This window comes from Peromyscus eremicus, chromosome 1 (genome assembly GCF_949786415.1).
Source record: "Peromyscus eremicus chromosome 1, PerEre_H2_v1, whole genome shotgun sequence".
Lineage (NCBI taxonomy): Eukaryota > Metazoa > Chordata > Mammalia > Rodentia > Cricetidae > Peromyscus > Peromyscus eremicus.
Genome location: NC_081416.1, coordinates 93,397,826 through 93,420,887, shown reverse-complemented (window position 1 = coordinate 93,420,887; position 23,062 = coordinate 93,397,826). Strand labels below are relative to the sequence as shown.

Sequence of the window (23,062 nt, the reverse complement as noted above, 5' to 3'; positions counted from 1 at the left end):
AGCTCCCATTCTACCTCTCTTTATTTGTCTATGTATGTAAATTTCAGGCACAATTATGTCAAATATTTCTTGAGACTTTTTTTGAATGTTTGTAATTTGAATGTACTTATGTGTGTTCGTGTGTGTGTGTGTGTGTGTGTGTGTGTGTGTGTGTTCTCTTTATATGGGAAAGCCTACTGCTACCCTAAAAAGCTTTCCTCTTCTGTCATTACTTTCTTCCAATTTATTCTCCATGCATCAGCCATAGTCATAAGCCTAAAGAAATTATTTTCTCTCTCAAAGCCTCCAATGATCTACATATGTGCTATTTCTTTTAAATTGCTTAACTGCCATATTGGTGTTAATACCAATCATCAGCTAGACAGGACCTAGAACCTTCTATGAGGTAAACTTCTGAGCATATCTATGAAGGAGTTTCTAGATTGGGTAAGTTGAGATGGAAGGCATAATCTAAATATTAGACACTACTCCAGGGCCCACACTAAGTTGACTATAGTAACATAGTGTGTCTTAATACATAGTCTACTGCTTGTCACATATCATGGCTTGTTTTCCCACAACACTAGCTATTTCGTTTGGGTCCTTAACATGTCTTTCTGTTTCTCTGGACTTTAATTTCCACGTACTTATAGGAATTCTGTAAATTTAAATAAATAATAAGCCTCAATGAATGAAAAAAGTTAATTCAAGAGAAAAGACACTTTCTCTCTCTGAAATCATTGATTTTGCTAGTTGTGGATATGTTACTGAGCATGTAAACAGTCTTTACAGACTAAAGAAAAGGTCATGGTCATAAACATTTGCTATCTTCTAAGGCTTGCTCCTCGAGAAGAGGAATGACTAGATTTGTAGAAATCTCCAACCCAAGGAGACTGTTTTAACCCATTTCTCTTAGTAAGTTTCTTCCATCCTAAATATGGAGACTTCCACCTCTGAACTGCCATGCTCTACTGCATTTGGCTAATCTTCTGTATAAATGAATAGGAAAGTTGGGATAAACACTTTTGGTGCTCATTTTTTTTAAAAAACTATTAGGACCATTACAAAGGGAAGGTGATGAACTTCTTGGGTACCTCAGGACTAGAGGGATAACACAGCAGTGAGTCTCTTGAGTTTCATGTTTTCATTTACTGAAGATAATGTGGAGCTTCCACCAGAGCTCCAGACAGGCACAGACAAGCAGCTGTAAGCCTGAGCTTCCTAATGAAGTAACAGTTAAACATTGGCCTTGGTCCAACAGAAGCTCCTTTGGCAACACTTGCGATAAATCATACAAACACAACTGAAGAAGTAACACCCTCCCACTCTCTCCACTTTCAGTGGTTCTATGGGGTGGAGAGCTGATTCACCCTATTGTTGTAGGTATTATTTTAAGATGTGTTACATTTTTTTTATCCTGTGGAACACTTGTTTAATGATGCAAAGATGTGTTGCATTCTTTTATGTTGCATTTGTTTAACTCTGTGAAGCTGTGCTACTTTGCCTGTCTAAAACATCTGATAGTCTAATAAAGAGCTGAACAGCCAATAGTGAAGCAGGAAAAAAGATAGACAGGGCTGGAAGGCAGAGAGAATAAATAGGAGGAAAAATCTGGAAGGAGATGAAGAAGTGAGGAAAGAAGAGGCCAGCCACTCAGCTACCTAGCCTAACACAGAATAAAAAGGAAAGAAAAGAAACACAGAGCCGGGCGGTGGTGGCGCACGCCTTTAATCCCAGCACTTGGGAGGCAGAGGCAGGCGGATCTCTGTGAGTTCGAGGCCAGCCTGGGCTACCAAGTGAGTCCCAGGAAAGGCGCAAAGCTACACAGAGAAACTCTGTCTTGAAAAAACAAAAACAAACAAACAAACAAACAAAACCTCAGAAATAAAGGTAAAATCCCAGAGGTAAAAGGTAGATAGGATAATTTAAGTTAAGAGAAGCTGGCTAGAAATAAGCCAATCTAGATAATTTAAGTTAAAATCTGGCTAGACACAAGCCAAGCTAAGACTGAGCACCCAAAAGTAAGAATAAGACTCCATGTGTGATTTATTAGGGAGCTAGGTGGCGAGCCCCCCAAAAAGCAAAAGGAGTAAAAAACAACTGGCTACACCCTATTCTTTCTGCTTTCTCTGCCTGGGCCTGCAGTTATACTGGGGAAATGAGCGCCCCTGTCATCCTGAATTCTAGTACTATGGCGTGTTGTTTAGATTTTTTTTTTTTTTTTTTGGCAACATGAAACCAATTAGAGTTATCTTGGAAGAAGAGACAGCAGTTGAAAAAATGCTTCCATCAAAATGGCCTGTGGGTATTTCTGTAAGGCATTTCTTGCTTAAAAATTGATGTGGAAAAGCCCAGCTCACTGTGGTTGATGCCACTCCATGACAGGTGCTCAAGTGTATTATAAGAAGGCAGGCTGAGCAAGCTTGAAAAGTAATCCAGTAAGCTCTATTCATCCATGACCTTGCTTCAGTTCAGCTCCCAGTTTCCATCTTTGAGTTCCTACTTCAGTGATTAACTGTGACATGAAAGTATAAGCCAAATAAATCCTTTCCTATCCAAGTTAGTTTTTGGTCAGTGTGTTACCACTGTAGCAACTGTTGCTACAAAAAGAGAGAACAATGACAGCATGATGATGAACCAGCAGTAAAAGAAATTCTGTGTGAAACATCCCAACATTGATGGGAAAAATGAAAACCAATAATCTGTAACACAGTGAACAGGTGGAGCAGTACAGTTAATAACATTCAATAGAAAACTAAAATAAAACAGAGGCCAACCCTGTGATTAACCTCCAGGTCCTTGTAGTTATGGAGGCTGTGTATAACTTGCTTAATGAAACCCAAAGTAAGCCATATTCGGGTTAAACTTTTGAAATTAAAGACAAAGAACTTATCGTTTAGAGAGTAAAATTATTCTAAAATGTGGTTTCTCTTGGACAAGGGGATGGGGGGAGGGGATTGGCAAGATAGCAGGAAGGAGAAACTACAGCTGGGATGTAAAAATAACTCTTTTAAAAATAAAGAAGATGGTTTCTAATCTGATAACCATGAAGTCAAAATGAGGGGTATAGCATTTTCCTTTCCTTTGTTACTCTTTAGTTGTTTTATTCTATTATAGATCTTTCTCTCTCTCTCTTTCTCTCTCTCTCTCTCTCTCTCTCTCTCTCTCTCTCTCTCTCTCTCTCTCTCTCTCTCTCTCTGTGTGTGTGTGTGTGTGCGTGCATGCGCACGCACATGTGAGTCTGGGTCTGGGTCTGGGTCTATATAGGGTTGGATGTACAACACATGTAGATGTCAGAGGACAACATTCCAGGAGACTGTTCTCTTTCCAACTTGTTTTGAGTCACAGTTTCTCTTATTTTTTGTCCATTATATACATTATCCAGGTTAGCTGGAATCAAACTTCCAGGAAATTCTCTACTCTCTGCTCTCATTTCATCACAGAAGCACTGGAAATACAGATGTACACTATCACAATAAGCCTTTGATGTGGGTTTGGAGGAGTGAGATTGGGTTCTCAGATTTGAGTGGCAAGTACTTTTACCTACTGAACCAACTTAGGATCCATGATCTCTTCAGTACTAGTAAAAAGTTGTATTGTCACACCATGGATTTTCTCTCCAAGGCAACCTTTCCCCAAAGTTGAATATCCTCATTTTAATATCTTTTTCTCCCCATTCTTCCTAGCTCAGTAAGAGGGACTGGAGAGATGGCTCACTATGTGTACATTTTTGAAAAACAAATGATTCAGCCCAGTACTGTCACAGATATACATCAGATATACAAGTATAATGACATGGGTTATAGGTAAAAAAGGAAACAATGTCACTGTAAACATTAATTAAAGAAAAATAGGAGTTGTCAAATGAATATTTGACAATGTAGAGCTCAGAACAAAGAAGAATAGGTATGTATATAGAAAAGTGTTATATAATGATAAAGCTTTTGAATGGCAAAACTAAGAGATGGACAAGACATTATATGTTACCAAAGATGAAGGAAAGAATTGGGAAGGGAGGGAGATCCTTATCATTATAACTGACAGCATGAGCAATCCTCATGGTGGTGGGCATGGTCTGTGTCTAGACAGTACCTCTAGTCTGTGTCACTATACTGGTTTTGACATTGTCCTAGGTGTGGAGAAATGCAACCAAGTACACATGAGATCTCTGTGATATTATCTCCCACTATTGCATGTAAACTTCCTACTAATTAAAAATGTAAAACTAAATTAAAAAATAAAGATGGTATCATGTAGAGACGTGGAAAGCACTTTTTTCCCCAGAAAGCATTCGAGTTTGAGCTAAAAGTCTTTCCACTGCACTGTAGGCTTGTTTGCTCCTGACATTTCCAATACTGTTAGAGGAATGTTTATCAATCCATGAAGTTTTCATCTAAAAAGTTGATGCACGCAAAGCTTAGTTGATAGGTGCTAGTAGATAACACGTATTTATATGAACCTGTGTGTCTGCAATTTTGGGTCCTGATGGGTTTTCAGTAGAATTTTAACAAGCAAGATAGCTACTCATGGGGTCATTTCCCATAAGACACCATTTCTCATAAAACACAGCCTTGCTTTACATTGGCAGTTCTCTGTTGTTTGTCCTTAAGGAACAGACACTAACAGGAAATAACTTTCTTTTTCTGTTAATATAGGGATGTTTATTTCTCATTTTTATGATAGAAAGTATAAACACATTTTTAAAAGACATTGATAATTAGTTCCACGTTTGCTTGTTTATTTTATAAACTCATGACATTATGTATACTATCTTAGTCAAATTAAGAATATCATGTGGTCATGTTTTAAAATAAAGCAATTATGAGTGTTGTATAGTGCATGTCACTTATCTAGGGTTTCATAAATTGTTGGTGACAAAGTCAGACCCTTATCTCTGGCTTGCAGGGCTAAACCAGTCATGGTATTTCTGTATAAAGTTTCATCCATGCCATACAATGCTCAGTTCAGCTTTGATACTGTTATAGTCATACATTTTCCATAAAAGGTTAAATTTCACAACTCTGCCCTGTACAAGAAAAGCAATACAATGGAGTTCAGACATATGAAAGTACACTGTTAATAATGCTTGCTATTGCTCAGTAAGTTCACATATACTGTTATTAACAAGTAGTAACATATATGCACATATATATGACATGGATTTAGAAAGAGGAATATTTAGGTAGAGTAAGGGGACTAACGTGAAAAAGAATAAAGACATGAGAGAGGTTTAGAGATGAATGTGGTCAAAGTAGATGAGATACTTAAATAAAACTACCATGAAACTTGTGGCTTTTTGCAGTGATTATAAACTGATCATTCTTAAACAAATTGAAAATGTAATGCTGTAAATGACTGAACAGACAATTTTCAAGGCCAGTGTTGCTCTGTGTGTGCGCTCGCGCATGCGTGCGCGCATGTAAACATGCAGTCTTCCTGACACCGAATTCTTGGGGGAAAATTAGTTGTTCTGTTGTAGAATATTAGTTGAAGATGTGTTATGTGATGGAATATTTGTTTAATGATGCAAAGTTGTGTTGCATTCTTTTATGTTGCATTTGTTTAACTCTGCAAAGCTGTGTTATTTTGCCTGTCTAAAACACCTAATTGGTCAAATAAAGAGCTGAACGGCCAATAGCAAGGCAGGAGAAAAGATAGGCAGGGCTGGCAGGCAGGGAAAATAAATAGAAGAAATCTGGGAAGAGAAGATGGTGGAGTGAAAGGAGAAGAAGAGGAGGACTCCAGCGGCCAGCCACCCAGACACAGAATAAGAAGTAAGAAAAGGGACATAGAAAGGTAAAAGCCCAGAGACGAAAGATAGACAGGATAATTTAAGAAAAGCTGTCTAGAAATAACCCAAGCTAAGGCTGGGCATTCATAAAAGATAAGTGTCTTTATGGTTATTTGGGAGCTGGGTGAGGGGCCCCCCAAAGAGTAAAGAGTTAAAAAAAAATAACAACTACCTTATTCCATTTAAGTTGTTCTTTATTCCTCACTGAAATATAAACTAATATGAAGCACAAATGATATGTTTGTTACAAAAATAAGTACTAATTTTTAGTGTCCATGCATTAATTGATATTTATTACTTTGGATTTATGTGAGGTAGTACATAAAAGTATTTCTCCTGAAAATTATACATAGTATATGTATTTCTGTCATTTATATAATATAGCTGCTGTATAAATAATAGATTGCAATACTGTATTCTATTCTAACAGCTGTCAAGTTTTCTTTCAAGGCAGTGTTCTTGACATATACGGGACCTGGTGAATACATAACAGAGTTCGTTCTTTTGGAGTAACAGAGGATACTATAGTCTGTGTCACTTTATTTTTTCTGTTTCTAATAATCTACTCTGTCATCTTATTGGTCAATGTGAGCATAATTGCGTAATCATGCTGAGCAGAAGCAACCCTCAACTTTACACCCCCATGTACATTTTCCTCAAACATTGTAGACATTGGTTACTTCTCATCTGTCACAACTATCATGCGGAGGGGCTTTCTCAGGAAGGAAATAATCATCACCGTGTCTGGATGTGTGACTTAACTCTGTCTTGTACATTTGGGTCAGCCAAGTACTTCCTACTGGATGCCATGGCTTATGACTGCTATATAGCCATCTGCTCACCTCTGCTCTACTCCACATAGATGTCCTACATAGTCTGAATCCTTCTAATGGGATCTTTCTACCTAAGTGGATGTGTGAATGCTTGGATATTTACTGGTTGTTCCATAAATCTGTCCTTCTGTGGACCAAATAAAGTTAGTCATATTTTCTGTGACTATTCACCATTTTCAAAGCTTTCTTTTTCTCACGACTTCTCTTCCGAAGTCGTTCAAGCAATCACTTCAGGCTCCATCATTGTGGTCACTGTGTTTATCATTGCTCTGTCTTATGTCTACATCCTCGTCACCATTCTGAATATGCATTCCACTGAGGGCTACCAGAAGGCCTTCTCCACCTGCACCTTCCATCTCACTCTAGCCACTCTGTTCTATGGGACCACCACATTCATTTCTGTGTGTGGGAGCCCACAAGTACTCCAGGTTGTAGCTTGTTTCCATCTTGACTCAAGGTCAGAGAGTTCAAGCTTTTCTTTGCCTGAATAACAGGATAGCTGCCCAAAGCCATGGTTACCAGATCTCTTGCTCCCCAAGGCTGTCTAACAGGATGCTTTGCCTTAAGGCATGATTACTAGATATTTTGAGAATTAAGGAGGTGTTTTTGCTTGTCTGTACTTTGAACCATGGTGTCCTTGAGAGGGGGAGGTCTTTTTGCCTCCCCTGCTTTTGGTATAAAAAGGCTGTGAGCAATAAACTCAGGGCTTCTGTGGTACTGACTGAGAGCCCTCCTGAAGCTATTCTGTGTCTCTGTCTTTTATTTTATGTTTATCTGTTTTTTCTTAATCCTTACTCCCCTATTCAGGACTGTTTGATAGGTTGGCAGGACCAGATAGTTGGCTCCTGAACAGTGGACCTAGATACAGGGGATCCAATGAAGGCCACTGCAGGTTGAAGGGAGTGCTTGGATTAGTGTCAAAAGTGGAAGTGTGGTGATTAACTTGGGAGTAAATTGTAAATATAGAGCAGGGTAATAGTAGACAGCTGTTTAAAGATAGTTTAAAAGCCAAAGGAGCAAAAGTTAGGGCAGCAGCAGGTAACTAATTTGTGAAGATCTGAATTTGTGATTTTTTTTTAGGTCTGAAAAATAGTTTAAAAATGTAAATGTCTGGGTATGTTGTGTGGGTTTAAATGAGTGATGGAGTGAATCTGAGTGAGTGATCTAGATATACTAAGGATGCAGGCCTAAGTTAGGTCTAAAGTTGTAATATAAGTAAGTCATAAAGGTTTTGTGAGGTCTGAGGAAATATAGGCTTAAGGTATAAGAATGTGTGAAGGCTTAAAAGAAAGTAACTTAGGGTAGATCAGGTGTGCCCTCCGTTTCCCTGAGCATGGGACCTTGGATGCAGACACAAGGAGGAGAACAAGAAAGCAGCATCCGGGCCAAGCACCCACCTCAAACCTAGCAGTCTGAGAATTAGTAGCTGCTTCAGAATCCACCACCAGCAGCAACAGCAGCTACCTCGGCCTAGCATTGCTGAGACCCACCAGGCACCACCGAGTCACCAGCAGCCAGTGCCAAGAGAGCCAGGTCAAATAGCAGGGGTCTGTGCACACCTTCTGCCATGAAGGAGCCATGGCAGAGAGAATGCAGACAGCTGGGGTGTTTGTGAGAGCTTCACTAGCATGGCTGGGGGCTGTGCTCTGCAACCTTGAGGAGCCCTGTAGCTGGAGAAGGCCAGGGACAGGAGACGGTAGCAATGACAGAGCATGATCCTAGCAGCTGCTCTGGGCGAGGCCAAATGGTCTGAGCCACAGAACTGAGAGGCTGCCTGTGTTCATCCATGGAGCAGCAGATGAGTATGCAGAGGATGCAGGGCCATGGATACAGCAGGTAATGGAACCTGGGTGTGGCAGCTGCAGCTGCATTTCTTCTAGAACCTGGGGTCCTGAATGGAGAGGACCAAGGAGATGCCAAGCTGCAGCTCATAACAGTGGGGCAGCCACTTGAGCCTCAGCTGCTAGAGAGGACAGTTGAGAGCCTTCAGTCCCCAGGACACCTGGGCCCTGGGTAGGCAAGCTGGCATTGGAAACAGGTAGCAAAGCTCACCTCCCCACTTCACCTCAGATTCATTACTAAACATGCATGCATTTTTGGATAAACCCAAAACTGAAAACCACAATGCTCATGGTACTGGAGATGGTTTGCATTATGGCTTGAGCAGCATACAAAGACTGAAGGGCAGCTGGCAATCCAGACCCTGATCTTGAGCTTTCAGTGAAAAACATTAGGACTGGTATCAGAACGGGCTTTTTCAAAATATATGTGTAACTTTTCAGACCTCAGAAATGGGATGGACAATGGCAATAGGGGTTCAATGGCAATAGGCATTTTGATTTCACCTACATAGATCCTCTTTATCAACTGTGGTGACTCAGGAATTATCCTGTGTAAGAATGGAGAGGTCTGCTTTTCTACCCAGCTTCAAAAACAGGGGGTACTTTATCCTCAGGCACCACATCAACCCCTCTTTATTTTAAAATTTTTAAATGTACTGATGAGTAGGAGTAAGATAAAGATTTTGCTGCTGGCATCTGTTACTCAAGGACTAGAGCAATTCAAACGTAGCTTTGGATTGGATGTAAGTTTGTGAGAATTGTAATTTAGCCAATTGTGTGCCCATTGTTAATAATCTCATACTAGAATTATGGTGTTAACCAATTAATGTTAGTGAACCATGCTATGATGACAAAGAGTTGCAGGTTCTGCAGGAAATTTGAAAGGCGTTGAGTAGACATCACAGAATGGCTGGGTTGGTAATTGCCATAATTGTTGCCCTAATTTCCTTGATAGTTACCACCACTACTGCTGCAGTAGCATTTTCAATCTGTGTAGACTGCAGGGTATGTGAATTGAGAGTCTCAAAATGTATCTGTGACACTGGGAAATCAGGAAGATATTAATGTAAAAATGGAGCATAAGCTGAATGCTTTTTTTGAAGTAGTATGGTTGTGAGGGATAAGTTTTTTGCACCCCAATAGGCCTCTCCACCAATGCAGCAATCCAAATCAGATGGAATTAGATAGAATTGAAAAAGCCCAGGTTTAATGGGTAAAGCATTCCCTGGTGATTCTCCAGCTCCCCCGCCTTCCCCAGAGGAGATTGGAACAAGAGACTGGAAAAACATGAGTCTGTTTTCTGGGATGCAGCTTAAATACCCTGTGGGAGTGCTCTTAAGTCTCTCTGAGGGAGGAGCTGTGTTTGGTGGGCTTCGAAGGGGTGGGTTTGGGGAAAGAGATGGAGGAGGGGAGTTGAGGTGGATCTTCCACCCAAACATTCCAGACTCTTTGGGTATAGGGATGCCAGTTCAAGTCTGGTTACTTCCTGTAGGCATAGAATGACATGGGGAAGTGGGGAGTTGTGAGTTGGTGGTTTCTCATTCAGCAGGAGGTGTGAGTGGAGGAGCATCTGGTTGTCATCCTGGAGACCTCAAGCATCTGTTTTGAGGAAGCAGAGAAGGCAAGTTTCTAGAAAAAAAATAGTTTATTAACATCTGCCCTAGTTGTACTGTAAAGATGAATGCATAGGGCAAAAGAGCAGATAGGCCCTTCATTGGGACATCTTAAAAAACTGGAGGGTGGAGGGTCCCAGCTGCTGGGCAGACCATGTATCATGAATAGGTACCCACTTGAGCCTAGAGAGATACCCAGCATGGATGTCCCAGGAGCTTGGCAGCCAAGGTGGTGATGAGGATCATAGTATAAGGTCCTGTCCATCAGGGCTCAAGAGACTTAGGAGCTAGCTGTTTGAGGAGTACTCTGTCCCCTGAGGAGAGTGGGGCAGGCTCAGGAGCAGTTGGGTCCATTGGTGTGGGGGCAGGGAGATAGATGTTGGCATGTGAACTGAGAAGGGATCTCAGAAGAGAGAAGTAGGGGAGGTTCCCAGCCAGTGGGGAGTTTGGGCCAAAAGGTGGTGATTGAGGAGGAAGGGCATTTCGTAAAGGAGCTCAGGTCTATAGTAGAATGTGGGGTGGCCCAGAGGCAGGTAAGGGTAATGGGGAGAAGAGAGGTCCAAGATAACCTGAATTCATTGGAGAGCTTGGTGAGTTGTTTGTTGAGTCCATTGGCCTTTCAACCTTTTCCCAAGGATTGTGGGTGATAGGGAATGTGGAGCTTTCAGGAGATGTTTGATAGGAGCTCCATGACATTGCCAATCCTTGTCAGGTTGGTGTCCTCAAAGCTGGTGCAGAGGCTGTCATATCTGGAGGGTCCCCTGTGAATGGACCTGTGAAATACTCAGGAGAGTGTGGTGGCCAAGGTGAGTGTGGCCCCAAAGCAGCTGAGAATATGAACAAGCAGAGGTGCAGGGCAAGCAGATATGACTAGAAAAAGGTGTGAGAAAAATCTCCCTGCAAGAATGCAGGGAAGTGTCAGGATGTTAAGTGGGAAGGAAGGGGTCCTGTCCACCCCCGTGACAGAAATTGGCGAGGGAACTATAGGACTGAGTGAGATGTTAAAACAGAATATGTAGTTCCCATGTCCAAAAGAAAGTCAGTGAACTTATTCACTACCTGCAGTATCACCCTAGGCTCAAAGAGGGCAATGGGAGTCACCAAGTCTAGGCTGCATCAGTCCTCCACCAGGCTTAGGAGTTCAAAGGCCAGAAGAGTCTCAGATGCCAGTGTTGGTGAGGTTGGACCTCTGTGGCATGACATAGAGGAGGAGCCCACATGGGGCATTCCAATCTCCAGTGCCCAGGCATCGGCAGACAGGGCATGGCCTCCTGGGCAGCTGGGGGTCAGAGCATTATCATGACCAGTGGCCCTGCTTGCTGCATTTGAAGCAGGTTTTCAGCAGAGTTGACTTGGGCTGAGCTCCGGTGGGATGGAGTCTCATGGTCAATTTCTCTTGTCCCCCTTGTGGGGGCCCTGGTGGCCTCAGGGCAGCTGTTAAGGCTTGGGCTTGGAGCATATTTTGTTGTAGCCTTGTCTATCAAGATGACTCAACTGTCATAAAAAACTTTAAAAGTCATTTTCATCAATTCCTGTAGGGGAGTTTGGGCATCCTCCTCAGCCTTTTAATTTTTTTTCTAATATCTGGCACTGACTGAGATTTGAAACTGGTGGCAAGGACCATGGCTCCCGCTGGGGAGGCTGGGTCAAGACGAGTATATTGAACCATCGTCTCTTGTAACCAGTTTAGATGAATGGCCAGGATTTCACCAGCTAGGTGTGTAATCGCTCAGGACTCATCAAATTTAACAACTTTGTTTGAGACCATTTTCATACCTTGGAGGAGTCAACAAACCAGAAGGTCTCTTCTCTGGAGACTTGAACAATTACATCAGCTCCAGCTTCCTCTCGGAGAGGGCAGAGGAGGGCAGGAGACTGGCAAAACTTAGTATGAGAAGAAACTGGGAAAATTCAGGGGCATTAGGCCAGTATGTAAGAGGGAACCGGGATATAGGTTGAAGCATTGGGAGATGGGGGAAGCAGTGGGAGGGAGGGGAGAACAGGAAAGAGGGATTTCGTCTTTGATTTGTGGCCCTATAGGAGGGGGTTGGGTAGTTAAAGTTCGGGGGAAGTGGGCTAGGGGCCAGTGTCCCTGGCAGCATGGCCAGAGTGGAATTTTCAGGATCCCAGTTCCCAGATAGGCAGAAATCTGGAGGCACCCTGACCCTAGCCAACAAGACCAGTGCTGTGGGACTTTGGCCTCTGTAGGGAGGGTGGGAATGCAGAACTCAAAAACCACCAACAAAAATTTTTAAGATAGCAGAGGATGGAAAATTGTAAGGTTTTCTCAGGAGGCCACCTTGCCTGGTTATCGAGAGTGTACTGTGGTCAGGCCTTATTACTCAGAGAAATCAAGCTATTAGGACAGATGGTATCAGATGACCCCAATTTGAACAGATTTTGTAAAAACATTGCAGGGGAGTTTGGGGATCAGGCTTTTTATTGGGAAGTGTCCATTTCACAAGTCTATACCAGAGACCCAAAGCCTAGCACAATGCATCTACTGTGGTAGGCCTTGGGTCAAAAAACTGAGGTGTGTGGGAAATTCCCTTCAACAGAAAGTCTTCTGGAGAATGGGTCCCATGGAACAAAGGCAGCCCTTTGCTCTGGAATGGGTTGGAGGCATAGTCATCTGAGGGGTCCAGAGGACCTTTTTAAAAATAAATAAAAAGGGGGTAATTGGAACCCACAATGACTCCAGCTTGTGGCTTGTTTTCCTCTTGACTCAAGGTCAGAGAGTTCAGGCTTACCTTTGCTCTTTAGGCCTGAATAATAAGATGATCGGTCAAAGGCGTGGTTACTAGATGTCTTGCTCCCCAAGGCTGTATAACAGGATGCTTTTCTGTAAGGCATGATTACTAGATGTTTTGAGAATTAAGGAGATGTTTATGCTTATCTGTACCTTGAACCATGGTGTCCTTGAGAGGGGGAGTTCTTTTTGCCTTCCCTATTTTGAGTATAAAAAGGCTGTGAGTAAAAAACTCAGGGCTTCTGCAGTACTGACTGAGAGCCCTCCTGAAGCTATTCTGTGTCCCTGTCTTTTCTTTCATGTCTCTATTTTTCATATCTGTTTTTTCTCAATCCTCACTCCCCTATTCAGGAATGTTCAGCAGGTTGGGCAGGGCCTGGCATATCATATGTGAAGCCCAAGTCCATTTACTCCACAGACCAGAAAGAGATGGTGTCTGTGTTCTAAACAATTATGATCCCTATGTTAAATCTCCTCCTCTATAGCCTCAGAAACAAGGGTGTTAAAGAGGCCATGAAAAACTTACGGCTACCATTAACTGGTATCCATAAATATCTGGCATTTTAAATAGTGTCATGAGCCCTGATATTCCAGGTGAATGGACAGTACAGTATGCAACTATACAGTTATATTTATGATATTTTAGACATAAACTTTATAGTCTATCAAGAATATCCTCATTGCAAGAAAATAGCTTTACTAAAATGGCAATACTTACCAATTTTCCCTTTGCTTTATCCTTTCATCAGCTACCAGAATCTGCATTTCTGAACACAAATCTCTCTCATGAATTCTGTGTTCTTTGAATGTAGCCTTTAGATTTTGAACCATATAGTCATTTGTAATCCTTTGAGGATTGCCACCCAAGATCTTTTATATATATACACATACATATACATATATACATACACACATATATATATATATACATACACATGCATACACACACACACACACACACACACACACACACACACACACACATATATATATATATGTAGTTTGTTTTACACCTGGACCACAGTTTCTCCTCCTTCTTTTCCTCCCATTCCATCTCCCTACCTCACCTCTCTCCCTAAATCTACTCCTCCTCAGTTTCTGTTCAGAAAGGGTCAAATAGATGAACAAGTAACCTTGTGGCATGATGGAGCATATTTTGGATATATGCCCAAGAATGCTATAACTAGGTCTTGAGTTAGATTGATTCTCAATTTTCTGAGACACCAACATATTGATTTCCAAAGTGGCTGTACAATGTTGCACTCTCACCAGCAGTGGAAGAGTGTTCCCCTTGTTAGACATCCTCTACAGCAGGAGCTGTCACTTGTGTTTTTGATCTTAGCCATTCTGACAAGTGTAAGATGAATGTTCAGAGTCATTTTGGTTTGCATTTCCCTGATGGCTAAGGATGTTGAACATTTCTTTAAGTGTATCTCTGCTATTTGAGATTCTTCTGTTGAGAATTCTCTACTTAGATCTGTAACCCATTTTTAATTGGCTTATTTGGTTTTTTGATATCTAGTTTCTTGAGTTCTTTATATATTTTGGTCATTAACCCTCTGTCAGATGTAGAGTTAGTGAAGATCTTTTCCCATTCTGTAGGCTGTCATTTTGTACTACTGATACTGTTCTTGACCTTACAGAAGCTTTTCAGTTTCAGGAGGTTCCATTTATTAATTGTCAATCTTAGTGTCTGCGCTATTAATATTCTATTCAAGAAGTTGTCTCCTGTACCAATGTGTTCAAGGCTATTTCCTACTTTCTCTTCTATCAGGTTCAGTGTACTTGGATTTATGTTGAGATCTTTGATCCACTTGGATTTGAATTTTGTGCAGGGTGATAGATGTAAATTTATTTGCATTCTTCTACATACCAACATCCAGTTATGCCAGCACCATTTGTTGAAGATGCATTCTTTTTCCATTGTATAATATTGGCTACTTTGTGAAAAATCAGGTGTCCATAGGTGTGTGGATTTACATCTTGTCTTTGATTTGCTTCTGTTAACCCACTGTTTTTATGCCAATACCATGTAGTTTTTATTAATACTGCTCTGTAGTACAGCTTAAAATCAGGAATGGCGATACCTCTGGAAATTCTTTATGGTACAGGATTGTTTTAGCTATCCTGGATTTTTTTGTTTCTCCATATGAAGTTGGGTATTATTCTTTCAAGGTCTGTAAAGAATTTTGTTGGAATTTTGATGAGTATTTCATTGAACCTGTAGACTGCTTTTTGTAAGATGGCCATTTTTGCTGTTAATCCTACTAATGCATGCACATGGAAAATCTTTCCATTTTCTGGTAACTTCTCCAATTTCCTTCGTGAAATACTTGAAGATTTTATCATACAGTTCTTTACACCTTCTTTGTTAGAGTTAGCCCAAGATATTTAAAAATATTGGGATAATTTTAAAGGGCTTTTTCCCCCTGATTTCTTTCTCTGTCCATTTATTGTTTGTATATAAGTGAGTTACAGAATGTTTTAAGTTGATCTTGTATCCAGCCACTTCACTGAAAGTGTTTATGATTTTTCTGATGTGTTCTTGGTTTTGGTTTGCAAGTATTTTATTGAGTATTTTTTGCATCAATGTTCCTGATGGAAATTGATCTGTAATTCTCTTTCTTTGTTGAATCTTTCTGTGGTTTTGGTATCAGGGTGATTTGGCCTCATACAAAGAATTTGGCAAAGTTCCTTCTCTCTCAATTTTGTGGGTATTCTCTCTCTGCCTTTTAGTTACTTTCAATAAGGGTTTATCTAACTTGTTGATTTTCTCAAAGAATAAACTCTTTATTTTATTGATTTTTATATTGTTCTCTTTGTTTCTATTTTATTGATTTCAGTCCTCAGTGTAGCTAGAGTTTTCCTGCCTGGTCCATGGTCAGGGCAAATCTCTCTCACCTGCCAGTCCCACAGCCACTCAGACCCAACCAAGTAAACACAGAGACTTATATTGGTTACAAACTGTATGGCCGTGGCAGGCTTCTTGCTAACTGTTCTTACAGCTTAAATTAATCCATTTTTATAAATTTATACCTTGCCACATGGCTCGTGGCTTACTGGCATCTTCACAAGCTGTTTGTCATTGTGGCGGCTGGCAGTGTCTCTCTGACTCAGCCTTCCACTTCCCAGCTTTATTCTCCTCCTTGTCCTGCCTATACTTCCTGCCTAGCCAATGGCCAATCAGTGTTTTATTTATTGACTAATCAGCAACACATTTGACATACAGACCATCCCACAGCACCTCAGTTTGATTATTCTCTGCTGTCTACTCCTCTTGGGTATGTTTGCTTATTTTGTTCTAGAGTTTTCAGATGTGCTGTTAAGTCACTAGTATGACATCTCTCCAAATTCTTTTTTTTTTGTTGTTTTGTTTTGTTTTGTTTTTTGTTTTTGTTTTTGTTTTTGTTTTTGAGACAGGGTTTCTCTGTGTAGCTTTGCGCCTTTCCTGGATATCGCTCTGTAGACCAGGCTGGCCTCAAACTCACAAAGATCCACCTGCCTCTGCCTCCCAAGAGCTGGGATTAAAGGCATGCACCACCACCGCCCAGCCTCTCCAAATTCTTTATGAAGGCACTTATTGCTATTGCTAATACTTTCCTCTTTGCTCACTTTCCCTGTGAGTATGGGTGTGTTGTGAACTCATTTTCATTGAATTCTAGAAAGTCTTTACTTTTTTCTTTATTTCTTTCCCAACCCAGTGGTAATTCAGTTGAATTGTTTCATTTCCATGAGTTTTAGGCTTTCTGTTGTTTCTATTGTTGTTGAAATCTAGCTTTAATCTGTGGTGGTCTAACAGGATGTAGGAGGTTATTTTAATTTTCTTGTATCTCTTGAAACTTATTTTGTGGCCTAGTATGTGGTCAGTTTTGGAGAGGATTCCATGAGGTGCTGAGTAGAAGGTATATTCTTTGGTGTTTGGGTGAAATGTTCTGTAGATATGTGCTAGGTCCATTTGAGTCATAGCATCTGTTATTTCCCTGTTTAATTTCTGTCTGAATGACCTGTCCATTAGTGAGAGTGGGGTGTTGAAGTATCCCACTATTAATGTTTGGGGTCTGATATGTGATTTAAGCTTTAGTAATGTTTCTTACTAAATACAAATGTGAGTGGCTTTGCATTTAAGTTTCAGTAATGTTTCTTACTAAATACTAATATGAATGCACTTTTATTTTTCCTTTGATGAGTATGAAGTAGCCTTACCCATCTCTTTTGGTTAATTTTTGTTTGAATTCTACTTTATTAGGATAGCTACAATAGCTTGCTTCATAGGTTTGTTTGATTGGAAAATCTGTTCCAACCCTTTACCCTAAAGTAATACCTATCTTTGATGTTGAGATGTGTTTCCTGTATGCAGCATACAGATAGATCCTGCTTTCATATCCATTCTGTTAGCCTGTGTCTTTTTATTGGCTAATTGAGATCATTGATATTAAAGTATATTAATGACCCTTGATTGTTAATTCTTGTTTTTGTTGTTGTTATTCTTATTGGTAGTGTTTGTGTGTGTGTGTTTTCCTTCTTTGGGTTTTGCTGGTATGAGATTATATATTGCCTGTGTTTTCACTGGTGTAGTTAACTTCCTTGGGTTGGAGTTTTCCTTCTAGTACCTTCTGTATGGCAAGACTTGTGGATAGATAGTTTAAATTTGACTTCATAATGAAATATCTTGTTTTCCTTTTCCATGGTGATTGAAAGTTTTGCTGAGTATAGTATTGTGGGCTGGCATCTGTGGTCTCTTAGGACTGGAAGACATCAGTCTGAGCTCTTTTTGATTTTAGGGACTCTATTGACAAGTCAGGTGTGATTTTAATAGGTCTGCCTTTTTATGTTCCTTAGCTTTTATCCTTTGCCACTTTTAATATTCTTTCTTTGTTCTGTATGTTTAGCACTTTGCTAATTCTGTGGTACAGGGATTTTCTTTTCTTATCCAATCTATTTGTTATTCTGTAAGCTTCTTATACTTTTATAGGCATGGCCACTTTTAGGTTGGTAAATTTTTCTTCTATTATTTTGTTAAATATATTTTCTAGTTTTTTGAGCTGGGATTCTTCTCCTTCCTATTATCCTTAGGTTTGGACTTATTATAATGTCCTAGATTTCCTGGATGTTTTGTGTTAGGAAATTTTTAGATTTAACATTTTCTTTGATGGTTTAATCTATTTCCTCTATCTTATCTTCAATGTCTAAGATTCTCTTTTCCATCTCTTGTATTCCATCTCCATTGGTGATGCCTGCATCTGTTCCTATATGCTTACCCATATTTTCTACTTCCATAATTCTCCCACTTTATGTTTTTTTATTTCTTCTGTTTCCATTTTAAGGTCTTGAACTGTTTCCTTCACCTGTTTGCTTTTTTTTTTTGGCTTTTTCATCATTCTTTATGGGATTTATTGATTTTCTCCAATGTTTTGTTTGTCTTTTTCTCAATTTCTTTAAGCGATTCTTTTCATTTCTTCTTTAAGGACCTCTATCATCTTCATAAAGTCATTTTAAGGTCTTTTAATGTGCTTTGCTGCATTGGATTGTTCAAGTCTTGCTGTCATAGAATAGCTGGGTTCTGGTGGTACCCTATTACTCTTTCTATTCTTGATTCTGTTTTTACACTAGCATTTAGGCATCTGGGTTTGGGATGATTATAGGTCTAGGTGTTGATTCCTGTGTTTGTCTTTTTGGATGAGTGTTTTATTATTTAGTTTCTGTTTGTTCTCTGGTCTTCTGATCTAAGTAGTCAAGGGTCTGCTGATTAGGAAGTCTTCAGGTCCAGTAGAGTGTTTCTGCTGGGGTTTGAGGTAGCCACCAAACCTGTGGCAATGTTGCCAAGTAAATGTGTGCTTCTGAGGTTCTGAGTACCTTCTTGCCCTCTGGAATTTCTAGTACAGCATGGCCTCCAGTGCAGCAGGATTTTTCTGTTGGGCCTAGGGTGCCTAGATCCAGCCTGGCCTCTCATTTATCTAAAGTCTTCTTCCAAAATTGTGGGCCAGAGTATGGAGCCCAGGGAGGAGGAGCAAACTGGGGTTGTTGGCCTGGCTTTATGGAGTATTTGCAGGCAGTGGGCAATATCTTACCTGGGGACAATAGATTTGGCCTGGCCTCTGATAAAGCCAATGTCTTCTTCTGAAGTTGTTGCCTGGGATATGGAAACAAGGGACAGAGTACAGTCTACTCTTCTCACTATTTTCTAAGTAACAATAATATTTTCTATTCCTGCTTATAAAATTTGTGTGTGCCTCAAATACTCATTCAACTTTGCATCTCATCCATGCCTATATCTACCAAAGTACCTAATAGACCATGTTACGTCAATCACTGAATGCTAAAAGAAAAACTGGTACATATGAATGAAAAAAACACAAATAGTCTATTTAATGATTGGTTTAATGTATCCAAACATAAAATAACCTGAATCAAATACCAACTTGAATGATTTAACTAAGGTAGTTGTTTATTATGTACCTCCCATAATCTCATACTCACATAAAGAGGAAAACAGGAGATCACTTGAAATTGACAGACTCCTTGAAAATTAATTGTGTTTGTGTAAAATGAACTGCTCGATATTCATTGGGAATGAGGCAATGATCTTTGGTGACTTGAATCCACACCTGAATCCAGAGCCTCAAGGGGACTTATCCCCAGTGACAAACAATGATAGTGGAGACAGCTTTGCAGCTATAAATTCATAATAACATTGAATTTCTTACTCTGAAATGAATTCTTATACCAAGAGGTAAGACTTTGATTTTGCTGGTAAATGGAGATATTTTATTCTTTGAAATGTACTATATTTATAAATCATGGTGAATAAATAACTCAGATGGAATCAAGCAATTATGTAACAGAAGGGCGAAAAAGAACCAAATTTCATAAAATCACCTTATAATTCTATACATAAATTATTCAGAATGACCAGGCATAAAACAGTTTTCAGAGATTCCTTATTTATCCATGCATTGGTAAGACCAGACACAATATGACCTTCCAAGGTGCACACAAATAGCATTCAGCCAAAAGGCTAACATGTTCACTAGCTTTGAAATGCTTTGGTGGCTTACTGTCAGGGAATATCATGTTGGAAGACCTTCTTTGTTGTGGCCCAAATGTTCCAGCATCATAGGAATCACTGTGGACAAATGAGGATGTAAATATAGAATGTGAAGGATGAGAGTCACTTGTTGCCATGCTGTGTGAACCTTGATGAACCTCTTAACTTCTTAGCTTAAATATTTATTAATTGGTGGCCTCTGTTGAAAATCATGTGAACTCATTCCATCACACTCCAGTTAGAAAACACTGTGACATTGGGAAAGGATTTGATATGTCTAAATAAAAATTTAATAATAGTGTGCTAAATATTATTCACATTTGACATGATGGTAAAACTGATATTTTAAATTATTTTAAATAGCAATTATCTATTTTAAAGTATTTAAAATATTTAAGGAGCTTACGACAGGAAGTTTCATTTGTAAATTTAGTATGATCTTTATTTAGTTTTACAGACTTTGTGTATAATATCACCAACAAAGTAACTTTCTATGTACTAATCATAGGAAAGCTGAAATGCTATCCTTCTATCTGTCCCTAATTTGTGTATGCTTATAACGGCATTACCAGCATTCATTTATGGTGTGGTTACTAAAAGTAATAGACTAAGTTCAATTTGCCTGGTGTTCATATCTTGTTTTATTTTTACTTTGTGTATATGAGTGTTGCTTGTCTGCAAGTATGTGCACCGTGTGCATACATGGTGCCTGTGAGGACCAGAAGAAGCATTTGGTCCACAGACTTGTAAAAAGAGACTGCTGTGAGAAAACATGTGGGTACTGGGAATGAAACCCAGGTCTTCTGCATATGCAGCCAGTGCACTTAATCATGGGGCAATCTCTCAAACCCCATGATTATTTTATTCCATATATATATATATATATAAAACATTTTTCTACTGTACAATAAAAATTACAAAAAACTAAATGCTATTTCATGAAAAAATAGAAATACATACAATTTTAAAAAATCTTGTGCTGGTGATCTAGGACATATTCAATAAATTTAGCAATGATTTAAGTCTTCATTGCATAACTGTATTATTTTACATTTTAATTCTTTATTACACTTATAATAAATACTTTGTTATTTTCAAAAGACACATATTATTTAATATATATCTATTTGAGTGAAGGGAATAGTGCAGGCAACATAGCATAGGTATGGATGTCAAAGAACAACATGTAGGATTTGGTGCTCTCCTCCCACCATATGAATACCAAGAATCAAACTCTGGTCATCAGATGCCAGGCTTGGTGGCAAGAACATTTACTTGCCAAGCCATCTCACCAGGCTGTCTTGTGGTTCTAAATCTTTAGCTTTAATGAAAATTAGGAATGTTTTATTATGAATGAATGTAAATGAAAGTTATCTATTATTTGTATCACATTTCTAGAATTTCTGATTAAATAATTTGAAGTACATACTGCACAGAAATGTATGAACAATGAAAACCCTGAGTAAAACATACATTGTTGGTCCAATGTTCTAAATAATAAATTAATTTGTAAAGTTCTCCATGTTTGTATTAAATGAAATAAAGTGATCTATTAATAAATCCCTTTCTGTAGTATTTCCATCACAGCCTGGTTCCAGCACACAGGCTGTACCATGGCTTTCCTGGAGGATGGGAACCACACTGCAGTGACAGAGTTCATTTTGTTGGGCTTGACAGATGACCCAGTCCTTAGATTTGTCCTCTTCATCATCATCCTGTGCATCTACCTGGTGACTGTGTCTGGGAACCTCAGCACTGTCCTCCTCATCAGAGTCTCTTCTCAGCTCCATCATCCCATGTACTTTTTTCTCAGTCATTTGGCTTCTGTTGACATAGGCATCTCATCTTCTGTCACACCCAATATGCTTGTCAACTTCCTGGTAAGTCAAAAGACCATCTCTTACCTTGGATGTGGCATCCAGCTCAGCTCAGCTGCATTCTTTGGATCTGTTGAATGCTTCTTTCTGGCTGCCATGGCTTATGACCGCTTCATAGCAATCTGCAATCCACTGCTTTATTCAACCAAAATGTCCACTCAAGTCTGTATTCAGTTGGTTGTAGGATCTTATATAGGGAGTTTTCTTAATGCTTCCTTCTTCACCATTTCCTTCTTTTCTTTTCTCTTCTGTGGACCAAATAGAATCAATCACTTTTTCTGTGATTTTGCTCCTTTGATGGAACTCTCCTGTTCTGACGTCAGGGTCTCTGGAGTTGTTATCTCATTTTCTGCTGGCTCAGTCACTATAACTACACTGTTCGTTATAGCCATATCATATTTCTATATCTTCATCACCATCCTGAAGATGCGCTCCACTGAGGGTCGCCAGAAAGCCTTCTCCACCTGCACCTCCCACCTCACTGCAGTCACTCTCTACTATGGAACCATCACATTCATTTATGTGATGCCCAAGTCCAGCTACTCCACAGACCAGAACAAGGTGTTGTCTGTGTTCTACATGGTGGTGATCCCCATGTTAAACCCCCTCATCTACAGCCTCAGGAATAATGAGATTAAGGGTGCTCTGAAGAGACAAATTTATAAGCAAACATTTTTAAAGAATAATCAGTTGTTTTGTAAAACTTAATCTAGTAATGGCAATCAGCAAGACTAATGTGACCATCATCTCAGGTTTGGCTATGAGCATTCTCATTACTCCTTTTGCCCTATTCTCCTATTTCTCCCAGTATTTATAGCTATTATATTTTATTGCATTTCTCTTTCATATAGTCTAATGTGTCTTTGAGAATCTTATACAATGTATTTTGATAATGTTCACCCTGACTCTTCTCAGTCCTATAGCTCCATCTCCTACACACCCAACACAATTTGCTTTTTTGTCAAATCCAACTTGGACTCCTTGTATACATGTAGGTATATAGACATCTATTGACACAGGATTAGCCTACTTGGGCCTCACTCTTAAAGAATATTGACTCTTCTTTTCCTTGAAGATATCAATTGCCAATTGTTGCTGGAGTATTCTCCAGTCCTGCCTGGGCCAGCAGCGACTCAGAACCAAATAAACACACAGATACTTATATTAATTAAAACTGTTTGGCCTAATGGCTCAGGCTTCTTGATAGCTAGATCTTACACTTACATTAACCCATTTCTATAAATCTATACCTTGCCACGTGGCTTGTGGCTTACCGGTATCTTTTCCCAGTTCTGCCTTCACATCTTGCTTCCTCTGTGTCTGGATGGCAACTC

General features: G+C 39.6%; 1 protein-coding gene and 1 pseudogene across 1 annotated transcript; both read left to right on the top strand.

The window, feature by feature from the left end:
• Positions 1-6,282: 6,282 nt before the first annotated feature.
• Positions 6,283-13,373, top strand: LOC131909133 (olfactory receptor 5P80-like; annotated as a pseudogene).
• Positions 13,374-21,464: 8,091 nt separating this feature from the next.
• LOC131900384 (olfactory receptor 5P76-like) lies at positions 21,465-22,436 on the top strand. The gene has a single exon (XM_059251622.1). The coding sequence runs from the start codon at positions 21,465-21,467 to the stop codon at positions 22,434-22,436; it is 972 nt and encodes a 323-aa protein (XP_059107605.1).
• The last annotated feature ends 626 nt before the right edge of the window (positions 22,437-23,062 follow it).